Consider the following 17140-nt stretch of genomic DNA (forward strand, 5'->3'; position numbering starts at 1 on the left):
TGAACTCATCGAGATAGAGAGTAGAAGGATGGTTACCAGAGGCTGGAAAGGATAGCAGAGGAGGTGGTGGGTGGGGATGGTTAATGGCTAAAATAAAAAGTTAGAATTAATAAGATCTAGTATTTGGTAGCACAGCAGGGTGACTATAGTAAATAATAATTTAAATGTACATTTAAAAATAACTAAAAGAGTATAATTGAATTGTTTGTAACACAAAGGATAAATACTTGAGGGGGTGGATATTCCACCTGCCATGGTGTGATTATTATGCATTGCATGCCTGCATCAAAACATCTCATGTGCCCCATATACACACCTATTATGTACCCAGAAAAATTAAAAATTAAAAAAAGTTATGCATAGCTCATATTCCAAGAGCTTTTAGAAATCATTGTTTTGAGAATGCTTTTATATAAATGAGGATATATTGATTCAAAATAACATAACTCCTTATAATCTACTATATAGGTATACATTATAATATGGCATATCTCCAGCTCTATTTTAATGTCTCTATTTAACTAATAGATTTAGGTATAATTTTATTGTATTTTCAGATAACTCATTTCAAATAACAGAATTTTTAAAATCATTAATGTCTTATACATTGAGGTTAATTATTTGATATTCAGTGTTCAAAATTTGTTTGCTTTAAGACTGATTTAAAACTTTAACCAAGATGTTTGAAATCATTGAGACCACAGCCCACAATCAGAAGACATACTTTAGAAAATGATTCCTATTTGTTCTCCAAGAAATTTACAAATATGTCCCCATACAAGAGCTCCATAAAGGACTTCATATCTAAATATCAACGGCTTTGAATGGGATACTGCCACATTACCAGAACCCTAAAGCATTGTTTACAAGGAATTTTGACACCCAAGTTAAAAAATGACACACAAGCAACTTTTCCCAAGAAACTATTTTGAAAAATGTTAAATTGTATTTGGTAATTCAGTTGTAGAAATCTGTTTTAATTTTTCTTAATAGAAACATAACAAAGATCATAAAAAACACTCATTTTAATTTACAGGTGGCAAATATTCATTTTAGTCACCAATTATTCAACCACAATGAACTTCTGGAAAAGCAAAGAGTACTAAGTTAACAAATTGAGTCTATTTTCATCAAATTATCTAAAATCAGCCAAAACTTAAAGACAATTTCATATTCATGCCCAAAGGCCAAACACAAGTTTATAATTCATTGGGAATAAAAGAAGTCCTGTTTTTTAAAATTCCTCCTGATTTTTAAGAAATCTGAAGGAATTCAGTTTTTATAAAGCCAGTTAGTTTCAAAAAGCATTAACATTGATGTGGTAAATTATAGATGTCATTTAATAAAATGTATATTTAGAAGACAAAACAGCAACATAGACAGAAAGACTTTTTAAAATGTGTGTCAAACAGAAGATCAGAAAAAAGTTTTTAGTAAGAATAATCAGAAGTAAAAACAGTGTAACTTTATTTTTAACTAAAGTATTTTAAGTCCTTTCTTCCAACAAAAATTGAGTGCCTAATTCAGTCATTTCCAGGACGTTTTCTTTTAATATGTAGAGAGAATATATGTATGAAACCATATATATATATTCATATATGTATACATGTAAAACCAGATATAAATATTAATCCTCGTGTGTACATTATATTATAGACATTTGATAAAAAATTGTAATGTAGATATTAGAAACAACACAAATGGCTAATCATAATATGGTATGGATACACTGTATTAGTAATTAGATTTAGTCTAATTACACATTAAAACCCCATTATTATAGGCTCAATTTTATTTTTGAAGTATGTTATTAAAGCAGAGGTTTTACCTTTAGTGGGATGAAGACATAAAACTTTCATAAGTGACTAAGTGTAGAGGGATATTTAACTAACTAAGGGAGTAACTTATTTTTAAGCCTGATGCTAGGACCCATGACACATCCATATACTAATCACTAATCACACACTATTCATATCTATTTAATACTGTAGAACCTCTGGAATCTTTTTGCTTGTTTGTTTGTTTGTTTTTTGTTTAGAGACAGGGTCTCACTCTGTTGCCTACCTAGGCTGCAGTGCAGCAGCACGATCACTGCTCACTGCAGCTTTGACACTGGGGGCTCAAGCTATCCTCCCAGCTAGTTTCTTTGTCGCTGAGACTACAGGTACTTTCACCATGCCCAGCTAAATTTTTTATTATTGTTTTTTGTAGAGACAGGGGTCTTGCTCTGTTGCCCAGGTTGGTCTCAAACTCCTGGGCTCAAGTGATCCTTCCACTTCAGCCTCCCAAAGTGTTGGGGGTTACAGGTATGAGCTACCACATCTGGTCTTGATCTTTACTTGTTAATTATTTGCTGCTTAAGAGAGAATCACTCTTACTTATTCAAGTGATTTCAATGTATTTCTTCAGATATTTTATATAACCATTATTAATGAGGTTTTAATTATTGCACTTGTTAATAACATGCAGAAAATAAGAGAAGGAATTAGAGCTATTATTCCCATAAATGGAGTGAATAAGAAAAATAATTTTAGAAAAACTTGATCAATTGTAAAACGAAATTCACATCCATGCTCTCTGAATATATGTTAAAACAAACCAATTAGTATTTGTGGAGGAACGTGAATCTGATAAAAATTTCCATGCCAAATGAATATTTCTCATTATATCAAAGTATAAATCTTCAGTCTTAGAACTGAAAGACTTTGTTATTTATTATCTAGCTATGAATATATCTTAATTTTGAAACTTCTACAACTACAAAAACAAGAAAGAAGAGTACTCAATGTTATCAGTTTGGTAGAACTGAATTAAGGCAGACCTTTTGATATCAGGTTGACTCTTTCATATTTGTTACTGTATTATCCACATAAGATCTTACTAGGAAACAAAGTTGCTCTGCCATAATGCCAGCTTGTAAATATTTGACATTGAGTCTCACAGAAACTCTCTTAAGGACAGTGAACAAATACCATAGGCAGTATTGCATTTGAGACAAAAGGGAATTAATTGAGAGTGACACCCATAAATACCACTGGCTGCTAAGAAGGATACGATCAGTGCCAGGAAACAGCACTGCACCTTTTATCATTTCTCCCATGATGCACCCTACTGACCACATGTCAACTGAAAACAAAAATGAAATGAGGATAAACAAGAACACAGGAATAGAACAACAAATAAATGAAAACATTGGGCTACTCATGCCATAGAGCAATAGTCTGACTTTTCACTGACTGGATGAGAAGCCAGTGGCATGATCATTAGTATTTTAAATGGTGGCAAGGGGAGAACATAGGCTGTCAAGGCCCTTTTCTGTCATATAACTGAAATAACAATGCTACCCAATGCTACCTAATTTAGAATAATATTACTTTGCAATTATAACTCAATGATTGATTTAGGTTTTGATTTAAAAGGTCTAATTTGCATTCATCTACTAGAATCCTACTGATTTTTATCATAAATTATTCTAGATACTGTTAATATGCAAATCAGTTTCTTTTTCACTATTGTATACATATTTGAAAAAAGAAAAAAGAAAAGCTGAGCTGCCAGCAACCTCAAAAGAGTTTCTTTTATAAAACACATTTACCCTTATTTATAAATATAAATACAGTTCCAGAAGTGAAAAGCCAGTTCAAGAATGAATGTTTCAGAATATGTTGTCTTAGTTTCATTGACTCTCATCAAAGGAGCATGTTTCTCAGCAGGCAGCCTTGTCTTATTCTTATAAACACAGTTGCCTTATAATGATAAGAAACGCTGGCTTTCAAAATGGGATGGCTCAATGTGAAATAAAGAACATGACTAAAGAGCTGATACTTCTTCTGAGACTGTGAATCAAAAGAAACCTGGAATTCAAGGTGAAATTATAATGGCCTCTCTGTTATTGCCAAGTATCATCCAGAACTTAAAACCAGGAAGCCAGGGCAGGGTGCACACAGGGAGGGGCAAAATGGGGAAGGGTGAAGCAAGAAAGTGAAATCTCTCTCTTGAACTATACTTGGTTACTCACTTGTTCTACTTGAAAGTCAGAAAGAGAGGGCATTCTTGTGGGGGGAAAAATAAACAAGAAGAATTAGGGATGCTGGGGGGGAGCAAATAGGGAAAGGCATTAAGATAGCAGCACAATATAATTTTGCTCCACTTACTTTTCAAATTACATCTTGTAATTTGGCAGTGACCTTAAAGAGATCCTCATGAGATTCATTCCAATGTGAAAATCTCACTCGGGTTAAACTCAAAGTTTCCATTGTTTGATTTAACACCTAAACAAAGTGATCACTGCAAAGAAATGGTTACGGCTTTGAAGGTGATAAGCATACCCAAAGAAGCAAATTTGTTTTGCTTCCAGTTTAGGAAAGCAACTGACATGCAGAAATATCAGGGAAAGATAGAGCAAACAGTTGTGCATCCCTTTATTATTAATGTGTTTGTAATTTCAAGTAATATCTGTCTCACAACAGGGTAGTATTGAGAAATCTTTGATTAAGGAAAGAAACTGAAAACATATTTATTTTTAAATTCCAAGTATTCCTATCATACTGTCCAAAGAGACCAGTTTGACTAAATTGCTATTTATGGTATATCTATATTTTATTGATATTGTGGAAGAGATATACAAAAAACACTGAGACCAAAAATCTGAATATGCAGTGTTTTCTCTTGCCTGTCTCCATTCAAATGTTTAGAAAAAAAATGGTTTCTGCCATTAACCTGTCTGGGACTTAGGAAACATCTATTTCTATTTCTCATTTAGCATAAAATTGTTTTTCACAATATCTCTGGCAGATATGTTCATCTTTTTCTGCTAGAGAACCAACTCTATTACTTTCCAAATATGTGACCTTGGCCAGGTTACTTCTCTCTAAACCTCAATTTTATCCTCTAAAATATTGATGATAAGCTGTATTTATTATGTAGAGTTTTATAAAAGACTTGAAAAAGTTATGTCTGATAAAGATCCTTGCACAGCTGCCTGGTACATAGCGAGTCCCCAGTAAATATTATTTATGTATCAAATCATCATGTATTAAATAATATATTAAAATTATATTTGGGAATTAAATATCTTTGGAAAAGGTTTATTTATTTTAAATTTACATAATTATATATTTACATCTATAATAAATCTTTCCAATGGAGGAATCTCACCACTCATCAGGCAATCTATTTTTTTGTTGAAACCACTTAGAAAGGCATCCTGCATATTGACTCACATTGACTCTATGGAACTTCTCTTCACTGTGTAAACAGGAACTACTGTGTTTCCTCATCCAAATAAGAACCTTACAGTATGTAACTATAACCTGTAATCCCTAACCATTCCTCTCCTAAAACTGGCCAATTTTATCTTTCAGGCTAAAATCCCTTGGTTTTTTGTTTTTGTTTTTGTTTTTTGCTGTTCTTCACATGCCTTTAAACAACAGCAACAACAATAACAACAGATGGTCTAAATTAAATTCTGGTCTCTATGTTGCTTTTGCACCAGTTGGTTCTATACAGTTGTTAATTTTTTTTTTTTTTTTTTTTTTTGAGCTGGTGTCTAGCTCTGTCACCAGACTGGATGGCAGTGGCACGATCTTGGCTCACTGCAACCTCTGCCTCCTGGGTTCAAGTGATTCTCCTGCATCAGCCTCCCTAGTAGCTGGGATTACAGGCACACGCCGCCATGCCCAGCTAATTTTTGTATTTTTAGTAGAGGTGGGGTTTCACCATGTTGGCCAGGATGGTCTCGATCTCCTGATCTTGTGATATGCCCACCTCGGCCTCCCAAAGTGCTGGGATTACAGGCGTGAGCCACCATGCCCGGACCAGTTGTTGATTTAATAACTGGTATTAATAACTGGTATATCTCACAGTTCTCTTTTTGGTGTGGGGGATCTGGGAAATATTACAATGTAAAAGAAGAACATTTATTTAAAATATATCTTCATGGGCAGAACTCAAGATAGATTTAATAGATCACAAAGCTTTTGCATAAAAATAATGCAGAGATATAGGCTCTAGATCTGAAATTCTGATGTACATATTGAATTTCATTTTCTTTATTTTAATATATCTTTCTGGGTGATAATATCCTGGAAATCTTTCTAATTCCCATTTTAACTTTACTCACCATTCACTATTCCTAGAGAATATTTACATCTATGTTACCAAAATGCTAAGCCTTGTGCCTAGAAATGATAAGTGCTGTTATCTTGAATTACAAAAATTGAATATATGTACATAAATTTATATAGATTTTTATGTACTCAAGAGAGGATTATGGCTCAAGATAAACTCATTTTTCCAAACTTCATGAATTTGCCATCTCCACTAACAGAAAATGTTTAATAAAAGAATTTGATACCAACTCTTATTGAACAGGAAGGTGGTAGTGGTATCTCTATATCTCTATATTAGGATACATAAACATACTAATGCAATATGTATTTGAATATATTAGTGATATATATATATTGCTAATCAAGTTAAGAATAGATTATTTTATGAAATTGTCAGGTATTCCAATGAATAGGGACTGTGCATAGACCTTAGAAGTAATTAGCAAATTCAATCACTGTTGAAAACTGCATTTTATGCTTTCTGAGACAATCTGATACAGCATCTGGGTCTCTCTAAGAGTTCTGTACACTAATGCTGCCAAGGTAGAATTCTGTTGGCTTTTAAAATTCTGATTCATCACATTCTTCCATCATCATTCTAGCATTCCCATAGGCAGAAGGCAGATTCACTTGCAATTGTAACACTCAGATGCTGAGTCACTTTCCTTAGAAGAAATGTTGAGTAAATTTTGGTGTTACCAAAATATGATTAATTTTCAGAGTGAGAACCTCTGAAAATCTCATGTCATATTATTTGTCAGAAATTAGCTTATAATGAATTATCTTTCTTCTACTTCTAACCAAGAGATAGAAATGATATAATGTAAGCCCTGGAAGTTAAATCTAAACAAATGAAGAACTATATTGCTACTTCCACACTCCGTCTAATAGCTTAAATTATGATCCACGATTAAATAATTTTTGGACTATGTGAGCTTCTATCCTGGAAAATGTTTCCTCTCTAGGGGATTATGTAACTCTTTTATCACAATTTCTGAGACTTCTCCTTAACACACCTAAGTATATTTTCATTTAGTGTAGAATTCGACAAATTTTCTTTCAATGAATGACTCAACACACAATAGCAAGATTTAATATAGTTTTCTAAAATCAGAACATTTCTTTGAAAATTATTTGTTATAATTTTATAAAAATTATGTTATAAAGTTATCAGTTATAAAATTAAAACATTTCTTTTAAAATTAGTTAACTAAATCATAAATTTAGTTATTTAACAAAAGGACCTTGTACTAAACTTCAGTTCAAAGATAGAATTCTAAAAGACCACTGACATACATAAATAAACTAAGAATGTACATATTTTGCACATGTGAATCTAAGTAAGAAAAATAAGCAACAATTTACAGAACTTAATGCTAAATATTGTAATGCCAGGAAACCAGAAACAGACTTTCTCCTTGAGTCTACCTATTAAACTTGCTTTTATTTCTTTACAACCTCAGAATCTCCAGCTCCCATTCTGGTGAATCCTGTCTCACATTTGCATAAAATAATAACAAAAGAGAAGAGTTAGCAGGCACACTAGTGGTAAAAATGTATTCTTTTAAACAAATTCAAATAAACAATAATTTTATTTTTAAATATTTGTTTATAATTACATGCAATTTGCTTATAGATGTGAAAGAATGTCTACTAAGTTTTCTCATCCTAACTTTATTTAAAGCCATAAATTTTATATTGTTTGAAATAACCCTGTATTGTCTTAATTCTAAGAAACAGAGTTAGACTATGTAGTAAGTTGTTAGTTGCAAAAGTTTATTAGGAATTAAGCACTATTATTTCAAAGAGGCAAGAAGAATTTTAAAATATCTCTGTGCTAGATGGATATAACAATCTGTAACCACAAATTTTTGTTCATTTTACTTTGATCTTTCCTAATGTTCATATTCAAACTTTAAAAAGATATAGCATTCAGTTAATTTGAGGGTGTTTTTCTTATTTCTTCAAATATACTTTTGGAAAACCATTTACCTATTCCTTAATAACTTGGCTCCCTGGCAAGGTTGTACGTATATCTCTTTCATTCTAATTGCAATTTCCTGTTCTTCAGAGGGAAAGGCAAGAGGAGCTATTTTAGCAGTGCAGCTGTTAGCTTTGGATATAATATACTTTAGGTCTAGAATTTTCAAATGCATGCAGTATGCCTGTCTTTAACTTTATATCCAGAGAATATTGGCCGAGAACTTAGATAAAGGAACATCACAGGGTTTGCTCAAAGAAGGTGCTACCATTTGAAGTAGAATGGAAAAAATAAGGTTGAAGAATGTATCTAAAAGAAGCAGGTTTGAAGAAAGGACTCGTGAAAATTAAACTGGGACTATAGGACTCTTTGATAATCAACAAGATGGCATGCCCTGGTTAGGGTTTGGGGTGGTGGAGGCAGTGAATGACTGGATAGTTCTTAGAAAAAACTTCTAAGGAAGCATTGTAAAGCTGCTTTCCTGTAAATTTTATTGAAAGGAACAAAATCTGAGTGAAGCTAAAGTCATTGATTTCTTTTATCTGTTCTTGGGGCTACATAAAAAAAATAATGGACTTGGCCTATTTACTACTCTCTAACTTGAAAGTCAGCATGGGTTTAAGAATGTTTAGTAATACATTTAAATATGAATGTGCATTATAATGTTCAAATAAACATTATGTAAAAATATATGCTATGAAATGTTTTAATCATAAAACTATAGTGAAAATTAAGTGTATGATAGTGTATGCATAATTAATAAACACTTTACACAAGAAAAATAAGTATTAAGAAGTGATCCTCTGGATATTAAAGTAATTAGCAAACTAATAAGTGGAAAAGCAAATATGTATTGTTTATTTTGTTCAATTTTGTTTATTTTGTCAACATTCTAATTTAGTAACCAAGACAATTCCCTGTGATATCATCTAGATCATATCAACCACCAAGAAACCCCCAGGATGTTTCTCAAAATGCAAAGATAGTTTGAATGTGGGAAAGTAGTTAAACTTCAGTCATCAATGACAATTTCATAAGATTCTCTGATTTGTCAAGACATTTTACTATTTTTGCTTAGGGTTCAAGTTTAAAAGTTCTGTGAAGAGAGAAGAAAAATGTTGATTATTATGATAGTATTATCACATCATTTTTCAGCCTCAAAGTAATTTAATATAAATTACTCTGAGTAATTCTAGGTGAAAGACATGAGAACCTCTGATTGTTTTTTTAAATTTCTGGAGAGCCTTGGAAGTAGTCAAGGTATCAATTAGCGTATACTTAGCTTTGATATTTCTTCCAATAAATGTTAGAGTAATTTCGATATGCTTAAAATTGTGTAATTCTTCTGCCGATAAATAACTTGAATCAGCCCTCAGCCTTGTGTCTGATAGTCATAGTTTGAGAGGTTATCTGACTGCTCAGTTGTTGGTAGGAAGTCCTGTGCATAAAATGATAACAATTACATTTAAAGATTAATAAAACAATTCCACTCAAAATTAACAAAGCACATTGTTTAACTGAGATTTCTATAGGTTTGTTTTTTAAATGTAACCAGAACTTTAAACATTAAGTTATAATTTTAATTATAGGTAAAAGGGGCTAAGAAATCCAAATGGAAACATTTTCAAAAAGGAAACATTTTTTCTAACCTATTTTGTTGGAAAATACCTACTCATTTTTTGGTAAAATTTAACTTAAGCAAAAGGCTTTCCATTGTAGGTGTCTTTATGCAATTTCTTTTTAACTTTTAGGTCCGCATGCAGGGTCATTATCACATATGGCACTAGGCTATCAAAGACTGCTGTACTACGAAATCATCACTTGAGATAAAGAAATACATTTAGATAATAAATGCAAACATTTATTATAATCTACATTATCTGTATTAGAGATTATTTAAATGTCTAGGTTCATACATATCAAGGATATAAATGTTATGTATTAATTTTCACACAATTTAATTTCAGCTCCAAAAATTTTTCTAAAACAAACTAGGATAAAAAAGGTGGGGGGGTGGGGGGGGCGCTTCCAAGAGAAAAATTTTTAAAAGAAAATAAAATTATCAATATGGTGCTTTGCTTTTGGTTTTTTGTTTTTCTGAAGGGTTAGATTGAGTTTAAAACTTTTTGCTTTTTTTCTCTTTTATTGGCTTTTAAATTTAATACTGTCAAAATAGAAGAAAAGCAATCCTTATAAACGCCTGAAGGGCTAAATAAGATCTCAGAGAACAACCTCGCTACGTGAAATCAAGTGACATGTAACAAAATGTCACATGGAAATGAGAAATCCTGTGGCTTTTTGCTTTCCACTGACAAGGGCATTAGAGAGATGTGGCTGTGCAACTTCACTCTGAGTATTGATTGAGAGGTTCTTTTTTGTCTAAAATGTATTATATACCAAAGACAAAAGCATAAAGAAAATAATTCCTACTTTTGAATAAAGTCAGCACATTTAAATATGAATGTGCACTATAATATTTTTCAAATAAACTATATTAGGTATATAATTAATCCCCAAACTACAGATAAGTGAAATAAATTTTCCTAAGTAGCCATATGAAATCTAATGGTGAAAATGATACTTCACACTATAGATAGGAAAGGAACATGGAGCAAACAGAGATTCAAGATCTTAAGATTGGTTATAAATAAATGGTTGCCATGTAGTTTTCTTATCTTCTAGACCAGCACTGTCCAATAGAAAAATGACAGTCACAAATGCCAGTCATATATGTAGTTTTAAGTTTAATGTCCACATTCAAAAGAATAAAAAACAGGTATATATATTTAACCCAATATATTCATAATGCTATCGCCTTAACACAATCTATATAAGATTATTAATAATATATTTTACATGCTTTTAAAAATATCTTCAAAATCTGGTATGCATTTTACACATAAAACACATTTCAATTTAGACTAGCTATAATTTCAAGTGCTGAATAACCACGTGGCTAGTCGCTACCTACTAGACAGTGCAGTTCTAGACTATGTCATCACTCTTACATTACTAGTGGAATTTAGAGACTATCTCATTAATATCCAGCAGAATGAATAAACACCTACCTAAATACAAGCTTATTATGGTACCCACTTCTTGTTGAGTCAGGTTTTTTTTGTTTTTGTTTTTTACTATTGGACTTTTTAACACCTAAATAAAAATCATAACCTTTCTTACATAGGAAAAGGATTCCTTAATAAAACTTTCTTATCAATCAAATAGAACGGTTAATAGAGTTATGGGTCACATGGTTATTGCTAATTTCCAAAACATCCATATGTAATAAATATACTAAATTCAATCCTGTATTATAATTGTTAAAGTTGTCAACTGTGGTTGTACTTAGATTTGCACTAGTATTTGTATTTGTAGTAAGGTATTTTTGTGTTTTTAAAAGTATTTTCCACTATTATATGTAAACTGTATTGTCTATATATTACAAACACAAATCTGTACCTTTACTAGAGAGTGAATTTTTGGCCATTTAAGAAATGTATCAGTTCCTTTGATAATTCCAAATCATAGATAGCCCTCTACAGGAAATTTCTGATGGTCTCTATTGCAGGACTCAGTAGTAGAACTTAAAATTGCTTTATGAAATTATAAATTTGGTTGGGAAAACAAGTATGTATGTCTATGTCACATCTCCAAGTCAGGTGAGAGAAGTCTACATTAAACTCACCTGACCACTAGCAACTTGAACAATAATTACAATTTTTAAATGCAGAAGTTCATGTTTTGAGGAGGATATGCTATATTGACCTGTTAAAGACTTGATTTAATGTCAAGAGTAATTTAAATCAACGAAGCCATAGACAGAAGCTTAGAATGTCAGCAAGGAGAGCAATTATTATGACTAAATGTTGTAGAAGCACAAAATAGTTTTAGAAAGGAGATGGAAAATGACTTGCAAATAGTGACTTATTTTGCTAGTTATAAAGGTAAATATATTTTAATCATTTGGGATCTGGTGGCCTCTGTTATTAAAGAAAAATAGCATTTCTATTTTTAGTTGCAGGCAAGAAAGTAATTTTAGAAGAAAAAAGCCCATTGAAATTTAATTAAAAGAAATCATTGTGGTAGGTAGTCTTCAGTACTGGTCAGATTGTAGAAATTATCACTTTTTTATTACAATAACACCACTTACCCAACTTTTTGCTTCTATCTTTACTCTCCTGGTAAAATCATTATGTGTTTAAAAGGGAGAGAGAACAAAACAGGTAAAGCTGTAGCAAAAGGTACAAGGATACAGTCCCTTCCTGGAAAGAGGATTTTGTGGCGAACCATTTCTCCCATAATGCATCCCACAGACCATATATCCACTAGAACAGGAGAGAGAGGGTAGTGAAGAAAAGGGAGGAAAGTAAAGTTAACTAAGATAATTGACTTCTGAAGGAGGAGGAAAAAGAACAGTTTGATTAAAAGTACAATTTTCACCTCCCACCAAAAGTTGGCCAAAAGGTGAATTCAAACCAGCACTGTGCTATTACATAAACAGTATCTAGTATAAGAACTCAAATTAATGTTTAAAAAACCATTACTTTGTGGGTGCCTTACATTGACTCTCAGTAGTGCCACAAAGTGGTGACATTGGTGACTGAGAAAAGCAATAGCTAAACCAAAAGTATCTCCATGGCAGGTGACAGCTAAAAGCCACCAAAGGGTTTTCTGTGTCATTTTCTGGATGCAGAGAAAACAATATTAACTTGTAGAGGTGGCTATTTTCATTTTCTATTCTATTCAGTTACAGAGAATAGGGCAACAAGAGACCACCTTTTTTTCAGGGTGCCAGGGGGCGGGGGCAAAACAAGATAAATTCAACCAAATCCAATAAACCAGGAAATGACTGGAACCATGGTTTAGAGGCAAAAGAATTGGAATTCCTGGTATTTGGGACTTAGCTTTTCCTTCAGAAGTTTATTCTTGTAAATAAACATCAGTTTTAGTTTCCATTTGAAATATTTCAAGAAAAAAGACATATGATGAATTAGCACATGTATAAAGGAGTCATCTGGAAGGAAAGTGAAAAAAGTATTAAAGGTGTTAAAAATTGTTATGTACATATATTTATTTCCAAATTGTCAAACTTGTTAGGAAAACATGCTTTGCCTTCTCTTACCAATCTTTACCCCCTTTCCAACTTGCTTTTTATTAGGGACAAAGGGAACCTTTGGGCAGAATCATTTGGCCGAATTGTTCCCTGGGGAAGGAAGGGGGGGCTAGGTGCAGGGGACAGCAGGGCATGCCTGATGTGGGAGCAAGCAGGTTTTTCTGCATGGTAACCTTCCTCCCATTGGTGGGAGGGCAGCACCAGGGTGCTAGGCAGGCCTCCTCCACGGACTTAGAGAAGTCAAAAACCTAAAGCAGCAACTTGCAATTCCTTCTAGTTAGGGAAGGGAAAGGGATTTTAATACCAGCTATTTGCAGTGCCAAGATCTGAAAGCCCAAATAGGCAAATTCAGACCGCCGCACCCCCCAGTCTCCTGTACATTCTTGATTCTTGACTTTGTTTCTCCTTTGACTTTTTAAAAATAACTTGTGAAGAAAGTATAAAAATGTCTTCTTTTCTGAATAAATTAGATGTGGTATTGCCTTGCAAGGAGGGCTAGATTCATCTCTTTTGAGTCAAAAGGTACCAGAACTCCGATATTGCCCACCAGCGTGAACCTGACCTTTGTAAGAGGTGACTTTTTAACTTCCTCTGTATAAATGTATAAATGCATACATACATTATCTGTCTTCTAATCTAAGAGTATACAAAGAAGTTTCTGTAAACTTCAGTGGCCAGGGAATTTTCACGGAAGTACCCTGTAGCACCTGTACATAAAAATACACTGATTATTTTTATAAAACTTATTAATATAGACTGCTAAAAACTAAATAGAATAGAATAGAATATAAAAATAAATATTAAAGATACATTGAATACATATACAATCCTAATTTAAAACTATTTTAATTCCTAATTATATTGAATATGTTTTCAATATGGTGCATTACTTGTAAGATATAGTCTCATCAAAATAATACATTGCAATGCTTTCTAACAGATATTTAATAAATCCTTAATCAACTACACTCAATTGTAATACATTTTTAAGAATTCTTCCATAGCCTTCATTTTAAAGGGTTCGTGAATATTAAGTTTTCTTTATGAAAGCAGTAGTGTCAAATTTGACATTTTCCTTTTTTACGATTTTTGGAATATATAAGGATTTATTAGGCAATTGCTACTCCAAATATTTCTTAAAGAGCAGCTTAAATTATTACAGAAATTCTTATTCAGCTTAAATAATTTGGATTATTTCAAAGTTGTCTGTGAAGATTTTCACTCCAAGGATTGTGTCACTTTTTTGCTTGTCTTTTTCTAGAACTACAGCCATCAGTCTGAGATACGACATAAAAGCCACATGGCTAAATGTGGTAGATTCCTTCCTGTTTTCACACTCACGCTCAGCTGAGCTGCAACCCAAATAGCAATTTTTCTCAATATCTAGGCACGTGTGCTAATCAGCATCCACTTGACTGTTTAATCAGACTCCATTTACAATTCTTTTTTACTATTAACATTTAGTGCTCTTCTAGCAAAACTGACTTCTCAATAACATCCTTCACATTTTTAATGAGTGTTTCTTACCAGTAGTATTAAAAAAAAACCCTGAATATGCTATCTGGCAGCCCTACTTTATGAACGCATGTACATGAAAGAGAACATTCCCCTTGGCTATCTACAATGTGCACCCGTTTTATTCATGGTTTTGACGCTGCTCTCCCGAAGCATCCCTACCGTTCTCCTTGTAGCCCATCCCCAGGATGACCTCAGGGGCTCTGTAATAACGTGTCACCACATATGGAGTCATCATGAAGCTTGTGCCTGCTGTCCTGGCCAGTCCAAAGTCCAGGATTTTCAATGTGCAATCAGACTTGACTACAATGTTACTTGGTTTTAAATCCTAACAATAAGGATAAGGGAAAAAATTAAAAGCCAGTATCAAGTGAAACTTTATTTCCATTGACTCAATCAACATAGCCATTTTGCAGTAGCACTGTTGAGGTCCCCCTTGCCTACAGAGCCCTAAATAAAGCAAATGATTACTGCTACAAATAAGTTAACTATTAGTTTTTGGAAAGTGTTTTAATCCCAGAAAAGAACCGTATTATCATTTTCACAATTTACACTAATCTTGGGAAGAGGTTTTAGAAAAAAAAAATATCATTTATTGTCTTCTGTTAGGTTTCTCCTTAGGACAACATAAATCTTTCAACATATATATCATTTCTAGGCCTGACCGAAGAACAGATCAGGGAAGCTGTCTTTATGCTGCCAGAAACAAACTATGGAAATGAATTGTCTTATTTCAGCTGCACATATGACTTCTGCCAATCAAGGAGCTGAAAGCATGAGGCTTCTCAGAAGCTGCATCTCAATGAGCCAAAACATAACATTGAACAAACTCAACTACAATATAACTAGAATTTCCTTCTACAATTAGTGAACTAGGTGCTAATTCTAGTACCAAAGAAATGAGGAAGTATATTATATTTGACCAATGCCCCCTGTATAAAGAAAATAATCTACAGTTACTCTTCTTCTTAAAGCATTTGAATTGTAATCCTAGAGAAGGTGTTCTTACCCTGTGAATAATTCCAGCAGAATGGAGGTGCTTAATGCCACACAACATTTGGTACAGCAGGTAAGACATTCGCTCATGGTCTAATTCCATCTGAATCACTTGACATAAGTTGGCATCCATCAGTTCCATTACTAAGTAACTAGAAGGGTAAATCCACAATGTTAGTTCCAGATCACAAGATCTATGAAGTCCTTTGATTTAGTCAGAATTCCCTCCTAACTCTGTAAGTCTTCTGAACTTCTTAGCTCTGCCTTTGACTTATTCAAGATTTTGAGAATTTCCAGGTATTGCATGTGTGTTAGCTATATGAACCCTACCACAAGGTTGCTAGTAGAAAAAGCATTTATTAGTGTCTGGTTCATGTCCATAGATTTTTTTACCTTAATTTTGCTTTCACTTTCCCCTGTATTCCCTCAACTCTTTTGTGAGTATTATAATTTCAAATAAGAAAAAAATTAAGGACAGCTTCTTCCATTAAATTCAATGTATCTGTATTAAAGACAAGGTGCCAGAGAATCACTTCCTCTCCTCCATCTGTTGTCACTACTGGGTAGACTTTGCACAAAATCAATGACACCACAAAGATTGAAAGAATAAAGATAATTTTCACGTCCCTTTTGTTACTATTTCTTTTTGTTTGTTTGTTTTGAGATGGAGTCTCACTCCGTCACCTAGCCTGGAATGCAGTGGTGCGATCTCGGCTCACTGCAACTTCTGTCTCCCGGGTTCAAGCAATTCTCCTGCCTCAGCCTCCTGAATAGCTGGGAGTACAGGTGCATGCCACCACACCTGGCTAATTTTTGTATTTTTAGTAGAGGTGGGATTTCACCATGTTGGCCAGGATGGTCTTGATCTCCTGACCTTGTGATCCACCTGCCTCGGCCTCCCAAAGTGCTGGGATTACAGGTGTGAGCCACCATGCCTGGCCTTATTACTATTTCTTCAGGTAAATTAACTCATTGTGGAAAGTTCGTGGAATCTATTAATAATCATAAATAAATAAGCCTTCCCTGAGTGACCAAGAGCATGGAACAACAAAGTATATAAAGCCACAAGGCCAAAAGGAGGCAGAATGTCTTTCCAGGAAGTAACCCCACAAACAGAATCTTCTTTACCTATCACTGGACCCCTTTCATTAGACCCCACCTCTTACCTCTCTTTGAGCAGTACAAGGGATTTCAACTCTGTGTGTGTGTGTGTGTGTGTGTGTGTGTGATATTCCCTTCGGCTATCTGAGTGCTGTGCTCTCCCTTCCTTCATGAGTTTTATTACTTACACATCTTGGAACTCCTCCAGCGTTTTCTGGGGTGTGAAGACATTTAATAAACTAATAATCTGAAAGAGAGTGGAAGGAACAGAAGAAAAGAGAGAAAGAAAAAAGAGAGAGAATGTATTATTTTTAAATTTTATTT

At 33.3% G+C, this 17140-nt stretch overlaps 1 protein-coding gene across 8 annotated transcripts in view; it reads right to left on the bottom strand.

Annotated features, from left to right (window-relative positions):
* Positions 1 to 17140, bottom strand: part of MAPK10 (mitogen-activated protein kinase 10) — a 328152-nt gene that overhangs the window by 67145 nt on the left and 243867 nt on the right. For 7 of the 8 annotated variants that reach the window (XM_003265855.3, XM_030819096.1, XM_003265854.3 and 4 more), the window contains 4 exons: positions 17005 to 17063; positions 15729 to 15867; positions 14882 to 15047; positions 12345 to 12416 (listed from right to left, as the gene is read on the bottom strand). In XM_003265855.3, the coding sequence (XP_003265903.1) occupies positions 12345 to 12416; positions 14882 to 15047; positions 15729 to 15867; positions 17005 to 17063 (436 nt within the window). Of the gene's footprint in view, positions 1 to 3054; positions 3127 to 12344; positions 12417 to 14881; positions 15048 to 15728; positions 15868 to 17004; positions 17064 to 17140 lie in introns of all 8 variants that reach the window. The other variant, XM_030819097.1, reaches the window with a different exon arrangement.

This window comes from Nomascus leucogenys, chromosome 9 (genome assembly GCF_006542625.1).
Source record: "Nomascus leucogenys isolate Asia chromosome 9, Asia_NLE_v1, whole genome shotgun sequence".
Classification (NCBI taxonomy): Eukaryota; Metazoa; Chordata; class Mammalia; order Primates; family Hylobatidae; genus Nomascus; species Nomascus leucogenys.